The sequence below is a fragment of the Chrysemys picta genome, chromosome 3 (genome assembly GCF_011386835.1).
Source record: "Chrysemys picta bellii isolate R12L10 chromosome 3, ASM1138683v2, whole genome shotgun sequence".
Lineage (NCBI taxonomy): Eukaryota > Metazoa > Chordata > Testudines > Emydidae > Chrysemys > Chrysemys picta.
In genome coordinates this window covers 20800742-20828544 of record NC_088793.1, presented here as the reverse complement: position 1 = coordinate 20828544, position 27803 = coordinate 20800742, and the positions used below count along the sequence as shown (strand labels likewise).

General features: G+C 41.4%; 1 protein-coding gene across 3 annotated transcripts in view; it reads left to right on the top strand.

Annotated features, from left to right (window-relative positions):
• The window catches only part of MFSD2B (MFSD2 lysolipid transporter B, sphingolipid), a 66222-nt gene that overhangs the window by 4174 nt on the left and 34245 nt on the right, over nt 1-27803 (top strand). For 2 of the 3 annotated variants that reach the window (XM_042848680.2, XM_065587590.1), the window contains exons 2-7: nt 5288-5343; nt 6704-6829; nt 9664-9788; nt 14586-14709; nt 17509-17587; nt 22326-22504. In XM_042848680.2, coding sequence (XP_042704614.2) covers nt 5288-5343; nt 6704-6829; nt 9664-9788; nt 14586-14709; nt 17509-17587; nt 22326-22504 — 689 coding nt within the window. The remainder of the gene's footprint in view (nt 1-5287; nt 5344-6703; nt 6830-9663; nt 9789-14585; nt 14710-17508; nt 17588-22325; nt 22505-27803) is intronic. The other variant, XM_005297405.4, reaches the window with a different exon arrangement.

Genomic DNA, 27803 nt, shown 5'->3' with positions numbered 1-27803 from the left:
AGACTGAAGGATGCAATTTTGGGGGGAACCCCTTTACTATGTTGTTTGTAGCATATGATTGGAGAAGTGTGCGTTGAGAGCTCTAACAATATTCCAGGATGTATTTGTATCTTCCTAGAATACAGTTTTCCAGGGAGGCAATAGCTATAAAAGAAGATGAATATTTCCGTTTAAATTGCTGCCTGTGTGCATTTGTCTACATAGATATGAGCATGTGCATTCAGTTTAAAAATGGGCCTATTGTTCCATTACCGGTGTGAAAAATTAAGCACACAAATTGAGAAATGCAGTTAAAGCTGAAATATCAACCTTGCTACACAGAAGATAGCAGCGTTAAAATGTCATCTTAAATATTTACCTCATAATACATTATAAACTGGAATCAGATAGGTAACACCATATACAGCTTTGTAATATGCCATAGCCAGACTGAAAAAAACAACTTTTTAAAAGGGAAAAAATCAAGATGGAAAATGCCATCCCTTTAATTTCTGCAAATTCATCTTCAGAGTTAAATTCATGTTGAGAGACAGGGTTGGAGGGAATCATTATACTGGGAAAGTTTCTCATCGTGTTGAATCAGATAAACCTTGACTTAAACTATCTGAAAGTCTCAGCTGCTGCTATCCCTTCCCATTCCTCTTAAACCACTATTGGTTTTGTTCTGGACCTGCTTGATAAAGAAGAGCTTGTGACAAAATGTGTATACACCCAGCCACAGTCCATCCAGCTACTGAAATATCTTCTTCTAGTTGCACAGGATTGCTTTTGCTAGTTGTCTTCTGTACCCACAAACACTTATTACTAATATTCTATTCAGTTTCAGTTCATATTAGTGAAGGAAGTAAAATTCCCAAGAAAATGATATGTAGTTATTCAGTTACAAGATTAAAGACACTATTGTATATTAGAGAGACTTTCAAATTTACCTAAATTAAAAAACATCCACCATTGATCCACCATTCTAATTCAGAAGTGGAAGCGCTCATTTTCTGTGTTAAACCTTCTTGCTTTACCTTAGATTCATAGAGCTCATGGCCAGAAAGGACCATTGTGATAATTTATTCTCACCTGCTGTATAAACACAGGCCATAGAACTTCCCTAAAATACTTCCTAGAGTGTATCTTTTAGAAAAAACATCCTATCTTCATATAACAATTGTCAGTTATGGAGAATCCACCATGATCCAAATTATTCCAATAGTTAATTATTCTCACGGTTAAAAATTTACTCCTTATTTCCCGTTTGAATTTGCCTGGCTTCAACTTAGATATGTGTGATTGTTTCATTATTGTATTTTGTACAGTTTTTAACTCTACTGTAGTAAGTGCAAGGTTTCAAAGTGGATCTGAAGATAATAAGGAAAGAAGCTCAATCTTTCTTGCCTTCCTCCTCTTCCCCTCACTCCCATTTTTAAAAATAAATATTCAGGCTGGAGCTTTCTCTCCCTTCGCCCTGCTTCTGAAACAATCTGTAGAAGCAACTTGAGACTTAAATAACTTTGTTCAAATACAACTTAAAGAATCTCTCAAAGCAAGCCAGACTTTCTTTCAATCCAAAAAATCATGAGTGAAGAATGAACTTACTGAATGGCTAATTCTCCTGTTTAAAAAAATTGGGTTTAAGAGCTATTATGGTTACTTTTATTACAGCTGTGCCTAAAGGCTCCATATTGAATTAGAGCCCTATTGTGCTAAGCAGTGCACAAACACATAGAAAGTGTCCCTCTTCCGAAGAACCCAGAGTCTAATTTTTGAGATAAGAAGCAATGAATGGGTGGCATTTACAAACAAGGTGAGAAAGGGAAGGAAGGATGAAAGTAACATTGATTTAAAATCATGTGCTTGCAAACCTTTGTAACAGACTCTCATATAGATCTGGAATGCAGGCTTTGCACCCTCTTATCATGTTGATTTGTGCCTTGGGTATGAGCAGGCTCAGTGATGGTGAGGCAAAAGGGCCAAATCTAACCCAGGATTCTCTTGCAATAAATGATTTGTGTTCAGCAATGCCAGAGTAATTAGAAACCTCTTTGGGTGCAATTCATCAGAGCCTACCACTAATGTCACAGCCCAGAATTGCAAAACAAATACAAGGAGAAATTGGGGCTGAATGCCTCTGAGGTGGAGCGCAGTTTAAAATGCTGACAAAAGAAAACTGAGACAAGCATAGCACTTAATTCCTGGAGACCAGTGGGTCACTGTGTTAGGCACCATACGACAAATAACTGAAACTTGATCCCAGCCTGTTACATCTTGCAATCTAAGTTTAAGATGAGTCAATAGGTGGATATAATAGATAGGGGTGGGGCATAAGATAACAGTGAGACAGTTATCAATAGTGTAATAAGCGGTGGTCACAGCACCCCAGCTGCCTAACCACTGTCAAGTATTTCGCAGGTGGCTCATCATAGGTGAGTTTAAAAGAGGATAATGCAGTGGCCTGGTGCATTTTTGCAGGGAGCTTCTTCTCTGCATAGAGCCAGTATGGAAGAAAGCGCGAAAGTGCATGTTGAAATAATTTCAAATGGGCAATCAAGGGTGGAATCTTGCAGTTTATCCTTATATTTAAAAGGCAATATTAAAAAAAATCCAGCTTTCTGTCCTGTAAAGACCTACCACTCTAAGCCTTTCTACAAGAAAATGTCTAATACAGTTCGTCCTTTATAAAAACAATATATTTGTATCACGATAACATCTAGAGGCGCCAACCAAGATCTGGAACCCATTGTGCAAAGCATGTGTACAAACGCATAGTAAGACACAGTCCCTGCCTCTGTGAAATAGATGAGACACATAGGGTGGGAGAAAGGAAGTGTTATTGTTCCCATTTTAGAGATAAGAGTACTGAGGCTCAAAGATTAAGTACTTTGCCTAAGGCCATTGAAGAAGTCTGGCAGAGCCCTACCCAAAAGACCATCCTTTGTCCCATTATAAATCCCTTGGGCTGTTCAATGTGGGCTTACAGTTTCAAATCTTTGCAGTGTTTAAGCATGTAGTAATGCACAACTGTATGTTCAAGTATCAGGGGCCAATTAAATCTCTAGTGAAAATTAAATATAAAGAGGGGGATTTGCACCCCGAGTATGAGACGTTCAAAAGTGTTCATCTCAGCATGCTGCTCCAAACTCTTTTTTTCCCCCTTAATCTACAACACTCTTAAACAAGAAGTCTCCTGTTGGGGAAGTAGCATCCTCACTGTACAAGTGGGAAAAGTAAAGCACAGAGTGAATTAGAGAAATGGTTAGAATTTAGGAATTCCCAGCCATTTACTTTCACCACTAGATTCGCTGCCTCAAACACCATTGCCCCTTTCTAAGGCTATGAGAAGCAACATAGTCTAGTTGAATGAGCACAGGAATCAGAAAACCTGGTTCTAATCCCTACTGAATCTTTGGCAAGACATTTAACTTCTCTGCCTCTGTTTCCTCATCTGTCATGTGGCTTATTTCTTGCAAGGATAGATGAGAATTGTTTGAGCAGAGCTTTAAACCTGCAAAACTCTCTATAAGTGAGTGATATTGTACTAAATATAATCAGATTCCAGCCGCTCTTTTTATTCAAGCAATGGCATTCGTAGCTATAAACAAAATTAGTCACAGGTGAAAGCCTCCATTAACTGCTACTGACAAAAATGTTAACTTTGCTTGAAGGTGATCTGTAAGTATGCTACCCAAGCAGCCTAGCAGTATCTAGAAGGTGAGCAGAATTTCAATGAGACTTCTTAATCAAAAATGTAAAAGTATTGAGATCCTTAACTTTCTAGCCGTGAAGCTGACTGGAGAAATGAGAGTTGCTCAAGTCTGTAAGTCTCATTTTTTTTATTTATTGCTAATTATTTCACAATGTAATATAACTATTCTAATTTCAAGTTCTTAAATATTAACTGTGGTGGACTGGAACTGCTATATAATAATTTTTAATACGGTATGTCACCTAGTCAGTGAGGTGAAGTTACTGTACGGGAAAGTCTAATAACTCAATGTAAGTGAATTAATGCATTGGTCTAGCTGAATAGGGGGCTGTTGGAAAAACATGTAGGAAAGCAACACAATGGATCCTGACAAACAGCCTCCCAAGAAATACTTAGTGGGAAATTACAGGATGATGGACTACTTCCAGGCTCCAGCCCAGATTAACACAACTGTGTTGCAAGTGCTGAGAGCCAACAGTTCAGAGGGCTATAAACAATAAAAAATGACTTAGTCTCTGGGCAGGGGGGTGATGAAAAAGATTGAGCAGCTTTTAAAGGACACTGTCTCTGAAGCAGAGGGAAAGGAATTGTCTTTTAAGGGAACAGATTATGCCACCCGGACGCTAATGCTCTCTGTGTTGGGAGAGGAGGGGAGGTAGGAACCTTATACCTAACAGGATCCCCTGCTGAGGTAATCATGGTTAGCACCTCGGGACTGCTGCTCAAGGCATGGTCGGAGAGTGGAAGAATCGTGTAATTCCACTCCAAGAGAGATGATAGCTTGAGGCCCAAGATGTGAGAGGTGTATGTACTCAAAGAGGAGTCAGAGATGTAGTTAGACCAGTAGCGGTGATTTGTACATGGAGATCTTGCTCTTTATCTGTATAGACATCACTCAGAAACAAAGGACTTTCATAAAACTAATACACTTGTTTACACCTATTTATATAGAATAGTTCAAAGGAGCAAGGCCAGATCTTGAAAGATTCTGTTGTCCATTAGTTCTTTATCAGTAAGTACACTATCACCTAATAATAAAAAAACCCGATACATTAAAAATGCTTTCAGAAATAGGTAATACATATCAGAATAATAAAGCATTTTATTGGAGCCTCGTCATTTTATTATCTTAATCTGACTGCAGTGGAAGCATGAGGTTATGTGCATTCAGTCCAGATATTTGGCCACAACCAAGGCAGACCTAGGATTACCATTGCTATTGGAAGGAACTTGAAAAGGATCAACAGTTTTTTAAAGAGGGATTGAATTTAACCGTTAGAATTCTCAGAAATAGTTTGAGTCAGGATCTTAGTGTGTGGCTCCCATGGTGACTGGCACTCTATACTGAGATTAGCGTGTGGATATTTCCCACCTATGTTTTCAGCTAACACTAATACAGTAAATCAGAGCTTTTAGAAACATTTGCCAATAATGTGGCATTTTCCCCTATGAAAACACGTTATCTTTCATCTATTAGACTCCTAACACTTTGTCTCTGAATTATTATTTTTTATAATAGGGTACAATAACTTATTCTGTTCCTTGATTTTTCTGCCAGTTACTTTCAGTCTAATAGGTATATTTTTTGCTTAGCACGTTTCATCCATACATCTCAAGGTGCTTCAACAAAGATGGACAAGTATCTTCAGGTAAAATTTTCAAAAGCGCATAAGTGATTTAGGCGCATAACTCCTACTGAAAAGCAATGGAACTTAGGCTCTGAAGTCACTTAGATCCTTTTCAGAACTCTACCCATTCTGCCTATTTTTTAACTGAGGCACAGAGAAGTTAAGTGACTTGCCCAAGATCACACTGGAATTCTGTGGCAGAGTGAGGAATTGGACCCAAACAGTGCTCACAGTATGGAGAAAAAAGTTGGAGGGACCCTGAATGTCAAGCAGCTTGCTTTTTAATTTAAATAGTAGTGAGAAGCAAGGGGGTCACAAGACAGAAGTCCGGTAGCCCCTAGAACAGGGGTTGGCAACCTTTCAGAAGTGGTGTGCTGAGTCTTCATTTATTCACTCTGATTTAAAGTTTCGCATGCCAGTAATACATTTAAACATTTTTAGAGGTCTCTTTCTATAAGTCTATAACATATAACTAAACTATTGTTGTATGTAAAGTAAATAAGGTTTTTAAAATGTTTAAGAAGCTTCATTTAAAATTAAATTAAAATGCAGAGCCCCCCAGAATGGTGGCCAGGACTCAGGCAGTGTGAGTGCTACTGAAAATCAGCTCGCGTGCTGCCTTCGGCACGTGTGCCATAGGTTGCCTACCCCTGCCCTAGAAGAAGTAAGGGGGCCCAGAGTCCTGCAACCGTCCTGTAATTCAAAAACTGGACCCAGACCTTCTGAGTCTGTGTGCAGATCCTTAACTGAAAGACCATCCCTCTTCTCTGAATATTGTCTAAGTAGAATAATATGAGACTATTTATTGATTTTTGTGGTCTGAAAGAATAGATACATATATAAGCAAAAAAAATTGATATCTGATAATTACTCAACATTTTGCCATCTGAATAATTCATTCTTGGGCAGAGATAACACCGATCCTCAGCAAGTCATCCAAGACCCAGGAGCTGCCCTATAGATAGTGTCAATACTCTAGAAAGTCTGCCTGATTGCTTCTTATCATGTGTTCATGGACTCACTGCACTTGAATGGTCCATGCCCACTTGCGGCCCGTAAAAAGTGTGCTTTTCAGAATTAGCTCACGGGAAGTCAGTGTACCTGGACTCCAGTTCTGGTAACTTGGAACAGGCATTGAAAGCTGAATCACAGTGTTCAGACTTGGTTTCCTGAAATAAGGAATAGCAACCAGTAGCCTGATTCTCAGTGGTGCTGAGCATTGAAGTCAGTGGGGTCTCTGGATGTTCAGCGTCTATGAAAATGCTGAACTTCAGATCACTTAAATAAGTGCCTGAATATGAGTTTAACCATAAACTTGTGAAACTTTTACTCTTAATGTTTTGCATTTTCTCTTAACTTGTCTGTTCTTGTTCTGTTTCAGCTCAGACAGGAAGACAGACTCTCTGTTTGCAGCAAATTATGCTATGCAATAGGAGGTGCTCCAAACCAAGTTGCAACAAGTGCCACTGCTTTTTTTCTACAGATCTACCTGTTAGATATAGCACATGTAAGTAATGTGCAAAGTGCTTTCTGGCTCCAACTTTGTTCAATTACGATGTCATCACCTATTTAATTTTCCTGTATCTAATATTAAGATAATTCAACTAATATACCTTTTAAACTATATTCTGTTGTTGTTTTTAATTGTTCAGCCCCTGTTGAAACTCTTTTGAGCTTAGTGACAAAACGTATTTAGTAATTATGCTTGATAAATATAATAGTATCGAGATTGGATGGTAACGGTGCTTGATTATCTGGTCCCTATTAGTTTAATTGTTTGTCACTCCCACTAAATAAACAGAAAGGAGCCATTTGTTCCACAGTTTCTCCAGCAAAGGTCTGAGCTCCACTTTTTCCCCCTCCCCTCAACTTTTTAGGGGTCACATACCTCATTTTACAGGGATTACATGGAATTCTTCCCCACATAGAGGATTGAGCCATTCTCTTCCAAATCCCAGCTGTGCTGTTCCTGTGGGATTATGAAGCCCACTATGCGAAATCTTTTATATTCAATCTGAGCCATTCCCAAGAAATTAACATTCAGAGTTAACCCTTTGCAGCCTTCAATTTTACCATTAGAATTCCATCCATCTAATTTACCCTCATAACCTATCTAGGTATGTATATAATCCCTCACCACCTAGAAACCTTGGACCAAATTCAGAATTGCTGTAAGGAACTACGAATTGCACGCTCTTATAAGCAGGTGTGAATTGGTCCCTGTTGTATTTTAATATTTGTATCATTGCATTTAGGGCCCTGGTCATGGTAAGCACTGTGCAAACATGTATACAGAGATAGATCCCATGCTAGAAAGTTTATAATCTCTCCAAGTTTCCCTTCAACACTCTATAACCTAGTCCAGAATTCATTTCCTTGCTAACCCATTGTGTTATCTGAGCAATGCCAGTGCATGAACCTTCTCATCTGAAGCTGTCTGTGTGCCCCTCATCACCATAGTATCTGAGCACCTGTATCTGTATCTCTTTGGCTCATTGACTATCTCATTTCTAATTTCAGTGGAAGTTTATACCTTTTATCCCTCCTCCGTGCCTCTTAAATCCGTTTCTCCTGCTGTTATCTAGTGGAGCTGGATGGAAAATAGTAAATATTTTTGGTGGAAAAAATTCAAAAGAAATGAATTTTTTTTTTAAGTTGGGGGGAACATTTTTCAGTTTTTTCAAAGGGGGAAAACCCAAATATTTGCATAAATTTGTTTAAGAATAAAGACCATTTTTTGTTGTTGGAAAAAAGTTTGGATGGAAAATTTTCAACCAGCTCTTATTTAATATTAAATTTTTCAATCGCTATGATTGAATTCTAACATAGCTTGGGATAAATTTTGTATGAGACATGCACTGCAAATGTGTGCAGTGTCTGCCTTTAACAAATCATGGTGTATATCCTTGACGTTTCAAACCTTATCCTCACTTTGTCTGTCTTTGCTCTTCCCTTCCTATTGAAACAGAGAAGAGCAGAAGATTTCGTAGGCAGTCTCGTTAGGCAGCTCCAGTCTCAATAAAGGTTTTGTTTTTTAAAGCAACATGGCTTAGCAAAACCGATGATATGCATATTGAAATGACTCTCTAGTCACTTAGCTTGGTGACAAGGCAATGCTAGAGTAACTACAGCAGATCCCACCTCAGGTGTCCCCTGCTCTCTTTCACCCCCCATGACTCTGTTGTTTATATGTGAATTCTTGCACTCAGTACAGATATACACCTCTACCCCGATATAACGCTGTCCTCGGGAGCCAAAAAATCTTACTGCATTATAGGTGAAACCGCGTTATATCCAACTTGCTTTGATCCGCCAGAGTGCGCAGCTCCGCCCCCCCGGATCTCTTCTTTACCGCGTTATATCCGAATTCATGTTATATCGGGTTGCGTTATATTGAGGTAGAGGTGTATGTAGGAATGACTACATCCCACATAATTAATCATAATCTGAAAAATACACACTTGCTTGGTAAATTTCTTTTTTTTTCCATTTGATTTTTTTTTTAATGTGGGAAAACTTTAAAATGTGCTTCATTTGACCAATGTGCTCTCTTCTGTTCTTTGGCATATACTGGATTTTAAGTAACAGTTTACATTATTCACTTGTGACCCTAACTGCAACTGTTATTAAAAAACAAACAAACTAGATGTGTTCCAAGTTATCCAAATTCATCTTACTCAGGTTTAGTTGGGGAAAAAAAGTTGCATACAGAAATGTTGTACAGAACATACAGAATAAGCATTCAGAAGAAACAGTATTATTTTGGAATATTAACTCTAGTAGTCACAGTTCAGTTCTTTGTAGAAATAAGCCCATCATGCCAAAACCACTTTCACAATTAGCACCAGTTGGCACTCTTATAGGTAATCTCAGTAGAGATACTAAGGGCTGAATGGGCATGGGAAATGAACTATACTCTTGTCTGCTCCAGCTCAGGAGCAGAAATTTAGAAATGGGGTCTTGTGGGAGAAGCTTACCTTACCTCTACTTCTGCTGTATCTGGTTTTATGATTAAACCACAGACTTCAGTCTCCAGTGTTGTCTTGCCAACACCTCTTCCGCGCATTAAATTCACCTATGATCTTTCTCTCCTGGCCTTTTCCCCGTCACACACATTCTCTCCTGCGTAGTGCCTGTATCTCAGTGTCTAGTTTGTTGTCTCGCAACACGCATTGATGGTGGAGGGCTAGTTATTCATGATTTTTAATAGTAGTCGATGTGTGTTGTAAGTGAGCTATCACTACACTTTACATAAAACACTGAGATTCTTTTTGGAAAGTTGTTTTATGTTGTTTCATTGAATGATGGATCTTGTTTAGAGCACTGTGTCTATACTTGCAGATTACTCCGTTTCATGCCTCTTTGGTGCTGTTCATTGGCAAAGCCTGGGGTGCAGTTACTGATCCTGTTGCTGGCTTTTTTATTAGCAAAAGTAAATGGACAAAAATTGGCCGGCTTATGCCTTGGTAAGCAGAAAATATTTTGCTTTTTTTTTCCTCTTTCCTTTAATCCTAGAATGGCTTCATTGAATTAAACCTTTTTTGTTTTGTTTTTGCTTTTTCCTTTCTCAAATGAAACTGATTTTAGTATGGATAGAATGAATATGTAAAAAAACCCCACTCCTGTCTGCTTAGAGGATTGGGCCAAAAGAAACCTGATGAGGTTCAACAAGGACAAGTGCAGAGTCCTGCACTTAGGACGGAAGAATCCCCTGCACTGTTACAGACTAGGGACCGAATGGCTAGGAAGCAATTCTGCAGAAAAGGACCTAGGGGTCACAGTGGATGAGAAGCTGGATATGAGTCAACAGTGTGCCCTTGTTGCCAAGAAGGCTAACGGCATTTGGGGCTGTATAAGTAGGGGCATTGCCAGCAGATCGAGGGACGTGATCATTCCCCTCTATTCGACATTGGTGAGGTCTCATCTGGAGTACTGTGTCCAGTTTTAGGCCCCACACTAGAAGAAGGATGTGGAAAAATTGGAAAGAATCCAGCGGAGGGCAACAAAAATGATTAGGGGTCTGGAGCACATGACTTATGAGGAGAGGCTGAGGGAACTGGGATTGTTTAGTCTGCAGAAGAGAAGAATGAGGGGGGATTTGATAGCTGCTTTCAATTACCTGAAAGGGGGTTCCAAAGAGGATGGATCTAGACTGTTCTCAGTGGTAGCAGATGACAGAACAAGGGGTAATGGTCTCAAGTTGCAGTTGGGGAGATTTAAGTTGGATATTAGGAAAAACTTTTTCACTAGGAGGGTGGTGAAAATTTCACTGGAATGGGTTACCTAGGGAGGTGGTGGAATCTCCTTCCTTAGAGGTTTTTAAGGTCAGGCTTGACAAAGCCCTGCCTGGGATGATTTAGTTGGGGATTGGTCCTGCTTTGAGCAGGGGGTTGGACTAGATGACCTCCTGAGGTCCCTTCCAACCCTGATATTCTATGATTCTATGATTCCTGTTTTCAGCTGCACATCCATAAAATTACAACAAGCGGCTTTCTTGGAAGCTCCCTGAAGAAACCACTCAATTGTTTAGAGATGGGCCGAAACTGAAACCTCAAATCCAAAATCCTGTTAAATTTGGGTGGGAGAGGATCTGAACCTCCAGATCTGACCAAACCCCTTTGTGGTTTTGATTCTGAGTTGGATTCTGCATCAAAAGGGGCTTATTTTCCACTTCTGGTTCAGATACATCCAAACTGTTGGAAGATTGGCCATTCGTTAGATACTTGTTTGAGCCCTCACTCCGGCACTGCACCCATCTCAATGGGTTCCCATCCTTGCATGCATGCTTGGCTGGAGCTCACCAACTCTAACATGGTAGGCCTAGAGACTCAACAGGGTATGTCTCAGGCCACCTTGCTGAGCTGCTTGCACTGCCCTAGTGGTCAGTTCCGTTCTCATCACGGGCAGTGCAGGATCTTCCCCCGTCAGCATTCATCCCAGCTCAACACAAGCCAGTCCCACCGGCCATTTCCCCACACCTCTCGGTACTCTTTTTTTACGTCTTCACTATCAGCCCCCCTAATTAAAACATTTAATTGGAGGGTGAAAATTGTCATGATTTTTAACAAGGAACCAACTGCTGGAAGAGTTTGGAGCTGCCAGCATTGTTGTAGTTCACAGAACTTCATTCCCCCTTTTCATACTCCCACCTCAAGCAGCTAAATGTGGTGTAGCTGCAGCTCCAGCATGCTCAGGGACTCTGGTCCTGCTTGCATTACTCTCCTCTGAAGCACACTAAAGCCCTTAGACAGCTCTTGCTCTATTTTGACCTTCACTAAATCTATATGTAACAATTAAAAGCAAGTATCACATACACTTTTCATGTGGTGTAAGGAGGGGGGAGGTATACCCTAGTGTTGAACAGAAATATAAATATTACCAGTGGGGGAAGGAGGGTAAAAGGTGGGAGTGTAAACTGGAAAAGAATGATGCATGTTAGAGGACCCAAACTCTCCCATGATGTGTTGTGGATTCTTTTTTCCTTTTAAAAACAAAAAGAAACAGGATGGCTTATGGACTCTGGAGTCTTTTGCCTTTGTCATTGATTTCAGTCTCATAGATTCAAAGAAACTACTGTCAGAGTATTTGAGTTAGTGACTAGACCTGTGCAAATAACTGATTCTCTTCCTCCACCCCCCCCCTCCAGTTTGTTGGCCAATTGGAAAATTAAAAACAAATAAACAAAAAAGAAATCCAAGTTGACCCAAAAGAAAAAAATTAAATTTTTAGTGAACTGAAAAAGTTTCGGGTTGAATAAAACATTTAGTTTAGCAGTCCCTAGCTGCTAGAAGCTGGGAATGAGCAACAGGGGATAAATCACTTGATGATTACCTGTTCTGTTCATTCCTTCTGGGGCACCTGGCACTGGCCACTGTCGGAAGACAGGATACTGGGCCAGATGGAACTTTGGTCTGACCCAGTAGGGCCGTTCTTATGTTCTTATGTTTGAAGGAATTATTTTTTTACCTTTTTAAAATAAAGTTGAAGTAAAATTTCAAATGAAAAATTGTTTTGAATTGAAAAATCAAAATACTTTGTTCATTCACGAGCACTAAACTCACTGTATGAAAAAAATTAAGCTAGAAGAAGATCATGATGAGGTAGGGTGCATTTTATAATAACCCAGTGGGATTAGCTGTTTTCGGAATCATTTCTCCGTTCTGTTATATCCTGTAAATACTGTCTGTTCAGGACAAAGAATAGTGTTAGAATGACTCTCAGCCTAGCATCACATAGACTTATCAGCCCCTTGCATTAAACTCCCTAGTGTACAACTTGCACTTACACTTCACTTATCTAATCAAGCCTTTAAAATACGCTTTCCAAACAGCCGTTGTTTTTCTGGAGGAATATTTTTTAAATGTTGTATTATCACGGAAAACTCTTTAACCCTATAGTATACAGCACTGCCCATTTACATCAACTGAAGACCTGGTATTGTATTTCTAATTAGCTTAAAACACCTTTTCTTGGGGTTTGATTTGATTAATATTTGTAGAGTGAAATTATTACAGCCATTTAAGTTTTTTAAGTGAACTAGGTAATTATGCAAACTTCACTCCTTGCCCCATCTGACAGGTGTATTTAATAAAGGAGGAGTAGATTTTTTTATTAAAAAAAGGTTAAGGTTTTATTTAATACAGTAACAAGCCATCAAAATGTTGGTAGTCTCCCTTGTACAGAGTGTGATGTTTCAAAGGAATGAGCAGGTGCTGGGATAAGGGATACTAACACAAAATGTTACACATTAGTTTCCTTCAGGAGGAACCACAGATAGACTTGTGATTCAGCAAGGCATTGAATCACATGCCTAACTTTAAGCATGAGTATTGAAGTGAATGGGGAAGGGAAAGTGAAGGGTAGGAAGGGGGAAAAACAAGAAAGACAGTTATTTTTGTGAAGTAGCACAAAAGTTTGCTGTAAGAACCATTTTGGGGACAGGGAGGGTGAGTTTCCCCAACCTAATTGCCTTGGGATGCTTACATCACATCCTCGTTTACTGCTTCAAGGACTGCCCCAGTATGAGCGAACTGAGCTGTGACCTAGAAACCAGGAAAGGCAGAGAGTACCAGAACCTGGCTACTTTCCTTGCTACTCTACACATTCAGCTCCCAGTGTTGCTTTTCATCCCATAGAGCAGTGTGGAAGAGCCATTGTTTTGCTGAACTATTTACCTACATTATTCTTTTGTAGTCCACTTTTTCAATATACCATTGCAAAAAAATCAGCTGACCCCTAATGTCAATAGGAGAAAACAGTGAGAATAGGCCTGTTGTGAAGGGATTAATCTGTTTTCTCTTTTGTTTGAATTTTTATTGTGACCTTGGTCATCTAATTGCATTGTTTAATGTCTGCTTTGCAAGAATACTGGAGAACACTGCTGCTGCAGGTCATGCTGTGGGGAATGAATTGCATTTGATACAATGAAATTTGAAAATAGTGTTGTTTGTCTGATAGCCTTATATTAACTTGGCATATTGCTGCCTAGTGGCTATACTTGAATTCAAGTTTCCATGATATTTTTTTTTAAATCATCCTTACTCATTAGGGGGCTGATCCTGCTGCTGTTGGAGTCATTGGGCGTTTTGCCACTGACTTAAATGGGAGCAGGCTTGGCCCTACAATCGTATTTCACAGGGATGGACAAATGTAGGTCCTAGGCAGTTCTACAACGTGACGCATGGCTGCCTCTCACCTATCACACTGAAATGTCAGGTCAGCAGTGAAAAGGCTAAGCTGAGAGGAGAGTTGGAGGTGCCAGGAGGGGGAAAAAAAGACCCTTGATAATAAAGAGGCTTGTATTGGCAGGTGGTGAAGCATGTTATAACATGTGACCATGTGGCTTGGTTCTCAGTGGGGCTTTTCAGTAAAGGTCTCGGGGTGTGTGGTGGGACTAAGTATTGACCTCGTGGTTATACCATAATAGCAGATGAAGGTTTTTTTTTCCTGTTAATTGTAAATACATCATTAAATATAACTAATCTTTGCTCCTTTTCTTTAACTAATTGTATTATTTAACTCTGGGGTGTGTTTTGGGGGAGTATGATTTAATATTGTTATGTATTGAATTATGCTGATTATGCATTAATGGACTGAATAGTATTATATATAAACTGTGTCAAATAGTGCATCTAAAGCATTTTGAAAAACTGCACAAAATTAAGTTATTGCTTAAGTAGGTGCTGGGAAAATTAATTTCTTTTTTTGTCAACCCACCAAGATGCTTTCTAATTAAAGTGACATGAACATGTCCTTCATTGTAGGATGTTGGGGTGTACGCCCTTCACGATTGTGTCCTATTTCTTCATGTGGTACTTGCCTCCTTTTGTAGCGGGAAGAGTTGTGTGGTACCTGACTTTCTATTGTCTTTTCCAAGCATTGACGACAGTAAGTAGATCTAGATTTACAACATTCTCAGCAATAAAATGCTTTCATTTTCTGGCTTTGCTTTATGTGCCTTCTGATTTAGTGGATTGGGGGTTTTTGCACCCAGTTTGCACATTGACTTTCAGTGAGACTTAGAGTTCTAAGTGCCGAAACTACTTTTAAAAATGGGATTTAGGTATGTAAGTCACTTATTGCGTTTGGAAGGCAATGGAGAATCAGGCCCTCAGCTGTGAAATAGTTACTAAATAGTCATTCTTGGATATCCCTGGATGGGGAGGCTTGACTTCTCCACATTGATTTTAACATGAAGGGGCCTTACACCAGGTTAGCGGCAATATGTAATTTATGTATCATCTTTCATTTCAGTGGATTCCAAAGCACTTTTCTGACAGACTGCATGCCAGGGGTAATCAATAAGTGGACCGCGGGCCAAATCCGGACCACCAGACACTTTTGAACAGATCCCAAAATCTTCTTATGTAGTTATTATTATCATTATCGTCAGGGCTTAAATTCAGCTGGAGCTGTATATTTCAGCCCCCCCTGGAGTTTTTAAAGCATGTTGTGGGTTGTGGGGGGCTCCGGGAAATACTCCGTGAGAATTTAAGCCCTGATTATCCTTATTTTTGTTATTATTTTCTCTGGAGTCTGGTGATGTGCAAAACAAGACCCAGGTTGTGAGAGGACACATGCACAGGAGAGGGCATGTGGGTATGTGAATCTCTGTTACAAAGTAATCTGCAGATTTAAAAAGCTGGAAAAACACTAGCTGAGAGCTCTCTGTCCAAATATCAACCTGACCTGATCTTGCTTAAGTGATTAAATCTCATCTACATCGCAGTTTAACATAATGTGGCTGCAGGCCACCAAAATACTTGAACTCCTGAGTGACTTGGACTTTTGTCATTCATGCAGATCACTGGAAGTTTAAGGGTCTGCTATATTTCAGTTTTTGGTTGGAGTATTAAGCTCAATTCCTTTGTTATTTTCTATGATGATAGATTGTCATTAAGAAACCCACAGTGAGTTTAAATGAGCAAGAATTTTATTCCCTGTCTTTTGAAGGAAAAGATCTACTCCACCCTTATAAAATGCTATTTGTGATTTCAGCTTTAAAGCCTGTTTGTACTGAACGTAAGGCATCAGGGCTAGTCAGAAAGAAGGTTTTAGTTACAGCTCAGTAAGAAAACATCAACATTTGCCACATGTAATAGAGGCAAGTATGCACTTTGCGTGAATAGGGTACCATATGTCCTTCCCAGATATGTTCTCTCCTATTTTATCACATAAAGGGACAAAAGGCTAGTCCTGTTGGTTTAAAGCACAAGATTGGGAGTCAAGAGGTCTGGTTTCTCTTTCCAGCTTTGCTGAAGACCAGCTCTGTGAATCTGGGCAACTGGTTTAATCTCTGTGCCTCCGTTTTCCCTTTAATAAAATAGGAATATTATTACTTACTTCTCTTATAAAGAGGGCGGTGGTGTGTATTTATTTACATAGCACTGGAAGCTTATTAGATGCTTCCGATAAATATATAGGCGAGGTCACTGTCTCAAAGGGTTTGCCATCTAAATAGGCAAAAGAGAATAGGATGGCTAGGGACAAGAATAAATGCTAGAGCTGGAATATTTAGCATACGTGTTGTTTCAAAATTTTGGAAGTTATTTTTTGTTTTAGTTTAAAACTTCGAGGTGAGAATTTATACTATATCTTTACTGCCAAAAAGGTATGTATTTTACAGCAAGATAACTAACTCTCTCCTATTAGGAAATGCTAGTAGTAACAAAACTCTGTAGCATTTACCACAGTGTAGCTGCATGAGGCCAACCACGAGCATAGGCGCCGACTCCCTGGGTGTTCTGGGGCTGGAACACCCATGGGGAAAAATTGGTGGATGCTCTGCACCCACCGGCAGCTCCCTGGCCCCACCCCCCCGGACCCGAGCTCACCTCCGCCTCCGCTCCACTTCCTCCTCTGAGCACGCTGCCGAGCCCTGCTTCTCCCCCCTCCCTCCTAGCGCTTGTGCCGCGAAACAGCTGTTTAGCACGGCAAGCGGTGGGAGGGAGGGGGAGGAGGAGGAACACGGCGCGCTCGGGGAAGAGGCAGGGCCGGGGTGGGGATTTGGGGAAGGGTCCAATAGGAGCAGCGAGGGGGCAGAGTCGGGGCGGGGCCAGGGACTAGCACCCACTGGCGCCAAGGAAAGTTGGTGCCTGTGGCCATGAGTGGTGTGGTTATAGTGCTGACCTAACCTAGCTACATCACAGAAAAAACTACAGAGCCTTTTGGCCACTAGGCTTTTACTTTGGGATAACTAACACACAGTAGTTATCTTGCTGTAAAACAAACAAAAAGACTTTCTTGGCCGTGAAGACAGCCTTAGGCAGTGTCTTCACCAGGAAAAAAGGTTCATTCTTTGTGTTCACTAGCATTTTACCTTATGTTAGTTAAGAACACGGCTTTTTTCCTAGTGAAGACAATCCCTAAGAGTTTTTGGCATCCTGAAAGAAGAGTGGTTTTTAAGGAGGAAGTTGAAGGAGCACAAAGCGGAGGCAAGGTGTACTGGGTACGTTATTTATTATTTATGTGACCGTAGCACGTTGGAGCCCTAGTCATGGACCAGGACTCGATTGTGCTAATTGTTGGATAAACACAGAACAAAAAGACGGTCCCTGTTCCAGAGATCTTATAGTCTGAGTAAGGGAGCAAATTCCTGTGCCCAATTACACATTGTTCCAGGCTATCAGAGGAACTGAGTACGCTACTCTGTAATGCTTTCCTATGTGGTGTTCTTTCTTTATGTAGTTATTCCAAGTACCGTATTCTGCTCTCACCATGTTTCTCAGCCCAGACCAGAAGGAGAGAGATTCAGCAACAGCATACCGTGAGTTTGACATGGGTTTTTGTTTTAAGTTTGGTGTCTGAGTTTGGTTAAAATCCATTTTATTGAAAGTAGTCTCCTGACATTTGTGTGGCCTAATATTGGGTTTCTAGACAAAGAATTATTAGGCTCTGATGGAAAAATGGGGCATCATAGGGGTTTTTTTTTAATGTGTCTTGTAAATATTTCCATCTTCCTTCATGTTTTACAACTGTTGGATTAGCCACAGACTTTCCTCCCAGGACATAAGTTAGCCACAAGAAACTACTCTTATCTATAGTGTTTTCTGGATTTCTAAAGCCAGTTGTTGCTATATGAATAATGGTTGCTAATTATAGGTGATCTGCAGAGAGGAAAAATTAGTGTTGATTATTTTTATAATGACATTTAAATAAGGCCTGAAAGTCTCTTTTTTTTCCTTTTTGCCTTCTTTGGATATTTTACAGTAGAAATTCAGGTCTTGTCTAATCCGTTTTTCATAGAAGACTTTGTGGGTGACAGGACAGCTGGTAGACTTGACATCATAGAACCAAGAAAATTAAATGTGACCAAGAAGGAAAGTGACTTGTCTAAAAATTATCTATCTTGTTTTGGTTAACCTCATTCAACTGTAACACCCATCAAATAGTTTGGAAGAAAGACCTCTGTTAAAACAGTCAGTTGATCATAGAATCATATAAATGTAGGTCTGGAAGGGAACTTGAGATGTCATGTAGTCCAGCCCCTTGCTGAGGCAGGACCAAGTATAGACCTCTTGTCTTCCAAAAAGTTCTCCAGGAAAACCATACAAGACTTGCTGTTCCTTTTGTTTTAAAGCTAAAGGAAAAAAAAGTCTTAAAACTCCCTTTCAAGCTTTCTTTATACATCATAAAGAGCAAATAAGGGCACAGTTAATTTTTCCTCCTCTTCACATCAGCTTTAAAGTTGTCATTTCCCTCCTTCCCGCCCCCCACCAGTCTCTCCCCCTTATATGTGAGTATAACAGTCCATTTCTAGGTATCCTGGCCAAAAGCAGTGAAAGTGAAGAGAAAGCCTGCTATTTTCCTTGGGCCAAATTACTCAAGCTCTACATGAAAAACTATGTCTTGACTTGGCCTTCAATATTCCCTTAGTGCGCTTCGAATTACATGGCAGATTTTTTTGGGGTGGGGGATTGCTTTTGCTTTTTTATTTTATTTTATTTTATTTTATTTTATTTTTTCCCTGGTTGTGCTTGTTTTCTTACTGACAAGAGGCTTTCTTCCTCCATTTGTCAACCTAATCCTCAACATGCTGGCTAGACTAAATGTAAAACAAAACTGTGTAACCAGAATGGTATGGCCAAGTTTTTGAACAGACACAAATCCGAAATTTCAGAGTTATGATACCCACAGCATTCATAACTCTCCCCTGAGGTGCAGTACATATGTGATCTTTCATGTTATCTAATATTTCAACAGGAAGCATGGTCTAGTAATTAAAGGACCGGATTGGGAATTGGGAGATCAGAGTTCTGTTCATATAGACAGAGTTCTCTGTGGGAGAAAAGGGAATAAACTTTGGGAAAGTCACTTAAACAGTATGCCTTAATTCCCATCTGCAAATTTAGCATAATACTTACCTCTCAGGGATGGCATGACACCTGTACATTAATATCTTTGAACTCCTGAAAGGCAGCATGTATAGACAGTGTTATCTTATTGTTTATGATTGGGTTTTATATGTCCAGTTGTGCAGTGCAGCCATGTTATGGCAGTGGCATGAATAATAACTTTGAATTGCCTGACTTGTGTGTGGGGTTTTTTTTTTAATATTTCTTTGGCGCTGAGATTTCTTGCAGTGCTGACGTTGACAAGGGAAATGGTCTCTTTTTACAAGGTCTTCTCAAAAACATTCCCCTCTGGCTCCTCTGCCTGATCCAAAGATCACTGTTTGTTTGTAACCTCTAGAACATCAGCTAAAGGAATTTGTTAAAGAAAAAAATGCAATGTAATATATGATAGTGTGCTTTTTAATAACATTGAGGCTATGGCTACACTACAGCTTAAGTCGACATAAATTATGTCCCTCAGGCATGTGAATTAGCCACCGCCTTGAGCGACATAATTTATGCCGACTTAAGCGCTGGTGTGGATAGTGCTATGTGAGCAGGAGAGCTTCTCCCGTTGCCATAGCTACTGCTGCTCGCTGGGGGAGGGGCTGGAGTAATTAAACTGACAGGAGAGCTCTCTATTGTACCCATAGCCTGAGAAACAGAGGTACCACTGCCCTCTACTGGAAGAAGTAGAACTCCTTAACCATGTCAGTTCTATACTGTTGCCCGCTATTTGAATGCATGACAAAGGTAGATACTTTCAAAGTTATTTTAAGGCAAGTTCTACTTAAATTTAAGAAGTAGAACCTACCTTAAAACAGCTTTGGAAGCACTATTTTCTTGGCTAAGCTAGAAATTAACCATTAAAATGTAATAGATTATAATTCACAACGACTTTGAAATATGCCACCTTTTCAGCCCAACACTGCTTAGAAAAGAAAATGCATTTGCAGGTGAATTTCTATTGCATCTTATGATGGCTTTCTTCTTATCATATGCAAGCATTAGGTACAGCACACCTTCACTAGCCACTATAGAGGTTACAAATGAAGAGGTGGCATTATGATACAGTGCTGTGACTCATCTCATAGCAGATGACAGAACAAGGAGTAATAGTCTCAAGTTGCAGTGGGGGAGGTTTAGGTTGGATATTAAGAAAAACTTTTTCACTAGAAGGGTGGTGAAGCACTGGAATGGGTTACCTAGGGAGGTGGTGGAATCTCCTTCCTTAGAGGTTTTTAAGGTCAGGCTTGACAAAGCCCTGGCTGGGATGATTTAGTTGGGGATTGGTCCTGCTTTGAGCAGGGGGCTGGACTAGATGACCTCCTGAGGTCCCTTCCAACCCTGATATTCTATGATTCTATGCTCTGTAGTTACCCATTGCACCAGATGCTCAGCGATTTTTGAAGCTCTGCATGGCATGTCCAATTGAAATTTTAGATTGGGTTACAGCCAAATATTTTAGGTCAGACTCATATTTGGATCCGGGCTAGCCAGCACTTTTGGTCAGCCAGTCAAGTTGGGAGTGAAATTTGGGGTTGGTGACTTAACCTGAATCAAGAAAACACGTCAGGTGACCCATAAGATCACATCCTCCATTCCATGGTCCTCTCTGTTTGAGAAGATAGCAGCAGTTGCTGGAAGTCCCACACTGTGGAGAATGAAAGCTCAAAACAGGAAACCTCTCTGTCTCTCTTAAGTAATGGCTCTGCACCGTCTTTCATCTAAGCCCAAACAAGAGTACTCATAACACACATTTGAAACAAAAATTCTCTTTACACAAATCAGGAACTATCTCTTTAAGTCATGCATGTTTGGAAATTGAATCCAGTTTGACGGGATGCAATAATGAGAAACCTGAATTTCGGATTTGTGCTCAGCACAGCAGACTTTAAGTCAGTAATGTCTAAGCAACCCAGTTTAGGGGGAAAGAGGATGCTATAGCTATATTAATTATGCATCACTTAGAGTCAGTGATGGTCCATGGATCACAGTTTGAGAAATGATGAACTAGGCAAACATGGCATTATAAAATGAGAGAACTGACTGGCTTGATCTCTCTGGAGGCTTTTCATTTAATGCTATAATACTGAGATGTAATGGATTTATCATTCTCTAGATCCTTAAAATGATGCTGTTCCTAAGATACTTGTCTCCATGGTGGAGGTAACTCCTGCCCCAAGACAGACGAACAAATTAGTTAATTCACACAGGTCATTTCCTACCAGACAGAAGGAATACCCTGGAGCTTTTGGGCTGATTGAGGAGATGGTATTCAATTTTGTGATGGCATCAGCTGCTGTCGTCACCAGTAGAAGTTGCTCTGATTAAAAACCACAAAACAAAACAAAAAGGGGCCCAATACACATGTGCAGTTAGCGCAGTCACATGCACGCAGTTCTAAAAGTCTGGTCCTCAGTCACTTTAGATATTAAAACTTAGCACATAAGGGCTTCATGTTCTTCACAAACATCAACTAAGATTGACAGGGTGACTGTGAGGTAGGTAAATATCAATCCCATTTACAGTTAGAAAAAGTGGGTACAGAGAAGTAGGTGACTTCCTAAGTCACTGTTAGATCCAGGATTAGAACACAGGTGTTCTGGCTCCCAGTCCTGTGCTCAGAGAATGCCTCTCAGCATTTAAGCTATATTTCAACTGTATTCCCCTACATACATTAGTCCCAGCCATATAGCTCTTACTTATGTTCTATAGCAGGGGTTCTCAAACTGGGGGTCGGGACCCCTCACGGGGTCACAAGTTTATTCCAGCAGGGGTCATGAGCTGTCAGCCTCCACCCAAAACCCCGCTTTGCCTCCAGCATTTATAAATTAAAAACACTTTTTATATAAGGGGGGAGTCGTACTCAGAGACGTGCTATGTGAAAGGGGTCACCAGTACAAAGGTTTGAGAACCACCGTCTCTAGTAATATAGAGGTGGTCGGAGAATGGGAGGTGGAATTCCAACTCCATCAAGGGATGCTGACCAGTTGTAACTGATGTTCAAGTTCTGCTGGTTTTGTTGGTGCCATTTGTGAATGTTCCCTGTGTAAAAGGAACATCGCTTGCCTCAATCAGTTCACTCTTTAGTGAGAGAAATAGCCAGGCTTCGTAACAGCGGGTGAAACAAGCTCACCTCCTAACACATGTTTCTGCTTCCTGTTACAGGAATGACTGTGGAAGTGCTTGGAACCTTGATGGGAGCTGCGCTCCACGGGCAGATTGTGGCAAGCGCCCATGCCTCTGATCACTGCACCGTGAATCTCACCATAAACGCTGCTGACTCTTCCAGTTCTCTAAGCAACGCTTCCAACCTGGCTGAGCCCTTGGGCCTCCAGTCTCATGGAGTAAGTGCATGCGGTACAAGGACACTAAAATCCCTAGGGGAGGTTACAGTGGTGTTGCAGCACATCATCCTGCGGGATATACATGAGGCTGACATGCTTAAGGGTGGTGACATCAGAACCAAGACAGATGCATCATTTTGAACAAGCCTTGCTGTCTGTTCTGTTTTTAATTGCTTCTTAGCGTGACAACCAAATTATGCCGAGGAGCTTTGCTGAAGATGCTGAGACATGGATGCTGAGGAGGTGTATGGCACCTTTTCTCTCCCCTAAAGACTGGCTTGCTGTTTAAAATGGAAGCCTAAATAACAGGGCTGTCAATTAGCTGCCGTTAACGCGTGCGATTAATGCACAGCACACTTAACGCGTTAATTTTTTTAATGCGCTTTAAGTGCAGACCCTCTGGGCAGGAGGGCAGCATCAGCTGCTGCAGAGAACCTATGTCTGGTTAGGCGCAGTAACGCGAGCTGCCAATGGAGAGTGGGAAGAGAAGGAGCTAGAGAAAGACGTGGTTCTCACCCCAGCCACGGAGGAGTAGCGATCTTGACCCCCCTCCAGGGTGACCATATTTCTTCAAGTAAAAACAGGATGACCAAGGGCTCATCCAAGCCGCCCCCCTACCTTGCAGGGCTCACCCGAGCCACCCTCCCCATGCCTCCCAGGGCTGGGGCTAACTCCCCCCCACCCCGTGCCGCCCGCATCTGGGGCTGAGTCCTGTACTGCCGCATCTGGGGCTGACCCCCCCAAGCTCCCCACTACCCACGGCGGGGTCTCCCCCCCCGCCCCAGCTGTATGCCGGCCACAGTTGGGGCTAGGGCTGACCCCACTCCTGAGCCCCGTGCTGCCTGCAGCTGGGGCTGACCCCAAGCCCCGGGCTGCCTCTCTACTCCTACTTGAGATTCCCCTGTTTATCCATCCCCGGATTTATTTTCCCTACATATTTGGCACTAGTGCAACCAATGCTGGAATATTGTGTCCAGTTCTGGTTCCCGCAATTCAAGAAGGATATTGATAAATTGGAGAGGGTTCAGAGAAGAGCCACGATAATGATTAAAGGATTAGAAAACCTGCCTTATAGTGATGAACTCAAGGAGCTCAATCTACTCAGCTTAACAAGGAGAAGGTTAAGTGGCTTGATTACAGTCTATAAGTATCTACATGCAGAACAAATATTTAAGAATGGGCTCTTCAGTCTATGAGAGAGGTTTAACACTATCCAATAACTAGACAAATTCAGACGGGAAATAAGGTGTCAATTTTAGATTGTGTGGGTACTTAACCATTGGAACAACTTACCAAGGGGCGCAGTGATTCGCCATCACTGACAATTATTAAATCAAGGTTGGACATTTTTCTAAAAGATATACTAGGAATTATTTTGGGGAAGTTCTATAGCAGTGTTTCTCAAACTGGGGTCGCCACTTGTGTAGGGAAAGCCCCTGGCGGGCCGGGCCGGTTTGTTTACCTGCCCCGTCCGCAGGTCCGGCAGATTGTGGCTCCCACTGGCCGCGGTTCACTGCTCCAGGCCAATGGGAGCTGCTGGAAGCGGCGTGGGCCCAGGGACTTACTGGCTGCTGCTTCCAGCAGCCCCCATTGGCCTGCAGCGGCGAACCACGGCCAATGGGAGCTGCAATCGGCTGGACCTGCGGACGGGGCAGGTAAACAAACCGGCCTGGCCTGCCAGGGTCTTTTCCTACACAAGCGGCGACCCCAGTTTGAGAAACACTGTCTATAACATGTGTTATACAGGAGGTCAGACTAGATGATCACAATGGTCCTTTCTGGCCTTGGAATCTATGAAACAATGAATTTGCTCACATCACAAAATTGCCATACAAATTGACAAGTCTCTGCACGAGAGGTTTTCAAGAGAGGACTGGCTGGATGTGTGGCAGGGCAGGATTGAAGTACACTGGCAGCCTTTTGCCTTGCGGTGACTGTTTTCATTAGTGCTGTTGAGTAACCCCAGTCTTTGAAATCCCCTAAACAGCATTAAAGAAAAGAACCAGACATGAATAAAAAATCTGAGGTCATTTGGGAATGTTTGTGTGTGAAAATCCTACTCTTGTGCATTATTGGGGCAGGGGGATATAGTGGGTTGAAAGAGTTGTTTTGCAAAGTGTTGAGCTCCAAGTGATTTTAGCCTCAAAATTACAAAAAAAAAGATAATGTGGAGGACAAGAAGTAGTTGGGGCCAAATCTTAATTGTCTCCATTTCAGGGATGTGACCCCACTGTTTTAGTCACATGAGGTTCTTCTGACTGTGCCATAGGGGAAAGCACAATGACAGACAAACAGAATAGACACAATAATTAGCTATAACTCCCCCCCGTTACTTTAATAATATAATAACAAAAAACAAAACAGAGCACAGCCAGTAAGCAATGGCTACTACAGATACAATCTCTTCTGTATGTATTTCAGTGAAGAGCTCTCAACCGAGATTAGACCAGTGATACTCAGACCTCAGTGGTTCGGGGGCCAAATTAGTGATCAGTATTGCCCCAAAGAGCCACAGTAGTGTGAATTCATTGTTTCATTCTCACAGCAAAATGGCTGGCTAAGTATTATTAATTTATCAATTACAATTGGTTAATAACATCGTAAAAGCATCCTCATTGATTAATAACTTAGATTGGTTCATAATTAAATCACACAGTATTTTAATATCACGTGCTGTAAAGAGCCTCAGGAGACACATTAAGGAGCCACTTGTGACTCGCGAACTTCAGACTGAGTATCACTGGATTAGTCCTTAAGAAGGGGTTCACCCCCAGTGGGAACACTCTTCTCTAGGAGAATTAAGACCGAAGTACATTTTCCCAAAATCAGTATGGAGGCCTGTCTCAGTGTGTCATAAATACCGTATTTTCCGGCGTATAAGACGACTGGGCGTATAAGACGACCCCCAACTTTTCCAGTTAAAATATAGAGTTTGGGATATACTCGCCATATAAGACTACCCCTCTTCCAACGCACACCAAAAAAAAATTAAAAAAACATCAGATTTGATTTCAATATGGTAATTTTAATTCAAATGCTTATGACATGCAGGTACTTAGCAGGAAAACTGTCACTTATAAACATAAGGCTGTTTGTCATCAAACATGTAAACATAAAACAGTGCAAGTGGATTAAACTTTTCCTAATTCACTCTAAAGCTGAAAGGAAGGATAAGACAATAAACCCATGGGAGCTGCCATGCTGTTTGTTTTCTAAGCTGTCAACCAAACTGGAACTGATGATGATAGGAGGAAGATAACAAACAAGAGAGAGAGAGCAAGTGCCGGGCAAGTCCCTGGCGAGTTAGCAACGCCCATCATAACTGCAAGCTACGGTATTTTTACAGGTTTTGCTGGCGTGACAGTTTCCCTTTAAAAGCCTTCAAAATCCTCCTGTTCGTCATCTGGTATCATAAGTACATCAATGACATCTTGTGATACATTTGTAAGGCAGTCATCGTATGGATCGAATTCCGTATCAGATGGTGTGGTCTCAGCTTCGGCTTTCTCTTCATCTTGCCACAAGTAGTCGTCCTCCATACCATCTAATGAATTTGATATGCCACGCTTCTTGAAAGACTTGATTACTGTTTCTGCATCAATATCATTCCAGGCTTTTATGACAAACTTGCACAAAACATCCAACTGTGGAGCACGCATGTTTCCTCCTTTTGTGAATGACTTTTCGCCGCTAACCATCCATTCATTCCACTGTTCTTGAATGCGATCTTTAAATGGCTTGTTTAGGCACACATCCAGTGGCTGTACCAACGATGTCAATCCTGCAGGAATAACTGCCGCATCTGTGTTTAGTCTTGCAAGCATTTGCTTGGTGCTGGGAGTTAAATGAGCCCTGAACATATCCCACACCAGTAGACTACATTTTTGAATAAGTCCACCTGGTCGCCTGCTCCATACATTATCAAGCCATAGCTTTACCCCTTCTTCATCCATCCAGCCTTTTTCATTCACATGTACAAAACAACCAACAGGGAACTTGAATTTCGGCATTGTTTTTCTTTTAAAAATAATCATTGGTCTCAGTTTGGCGCCATCAGCTGTGCATCCTAGTACCACTGTAAAACTGGACTTCTCATGTCCTGTTGTTTTAATTAAAATTGTTTTTTCACCTTTTTGATGGACAGTTTTATTTCCAACCATATCAAAATTCATTGGAGTTTCATCCATATTTCCAATACTACTTAACGCATAGCCATGTTTAGTGTGCTGTTGTATTACGTATCGATGGAAACTATTTACTTTGCTATCAAGATCTGCAGGTAATTTTGGGGCAATTTTCATCTTTTGCCTCAGTACCATATTATGCCTTCCCATGAATCTAGTACACCAGGATACAGTGGCCTTAAATCTGTTGCTGTGATCTGGGTTAGATTTGGCCCACTGAAGTGCAAACAAATGTATTTTATTTCGTGTCACTACATAACCGTTTTGGCGATGCTCATTCACCATGTCTGCTACATGTTTTTCGAGTTCTGGCCAATGTGGAGTGCCTCTTCTTAATGCACACTTACCCCTTGGCATACTCTTTAATGCTTTTTCATTTGCTTTCCAGTCCCGAACCATCTTTTCTGTTACTCCATTTTGTCTTGCAGCAGCGCAGTTATTATGTTCCATGGCAAAGTTTACAACTTTAAGTTTGAAACTGGCTTCATATTTCTTTCTTCTTGCTGGTGGAGCCATGATGGGGTTTTGACTGTTGGACATTTGTATACTGTACTGTATGTACTGGTGCTATACTGTATGAACAGGTACAGATACTGGTGCTGTACTGTATGTGGTACCCAGTATACAACAACCAGCCAATCATGGCAAGCGATGTACCTTACCGGCGATTGGCTGGTTGTTGTATACAAAGCCTGCTTGGATTGGTCAGCTCTCCCTGCCTGCCCAGCCCTCCCTGTCTCCAAGACTATCAGAGCGGTAGCGCAAACACGCCTCTTTCACCCGTCTGGCCCGCCCTTGTATCCTATTACCTCCTTCTCTGCCTCTCAGATCTCGCACATGCGCACCTGCGCCGCTTCACTGCAGTCCTCAGGAGCGAGATCTGAGAGGCAGAGAAGGAGGTACGGTAATAGGATACAAGGGCGGGCCAGACGGGTGAAAGAGGCGTGTTTTTCTGGGCACAGCGCCGCTCTATCTCTTTTTTCCATACCCCGGGCGTCCCGGACGCCTGCAGCTTGCTCCGCCCTTCACTTACACCTTCCCGGTGAGGCGCCCCCTCACCTCGTCATCGGGCGGGGATGCGGCCGCGGCCGTTTTTGAGCTCCCCCCACCATATG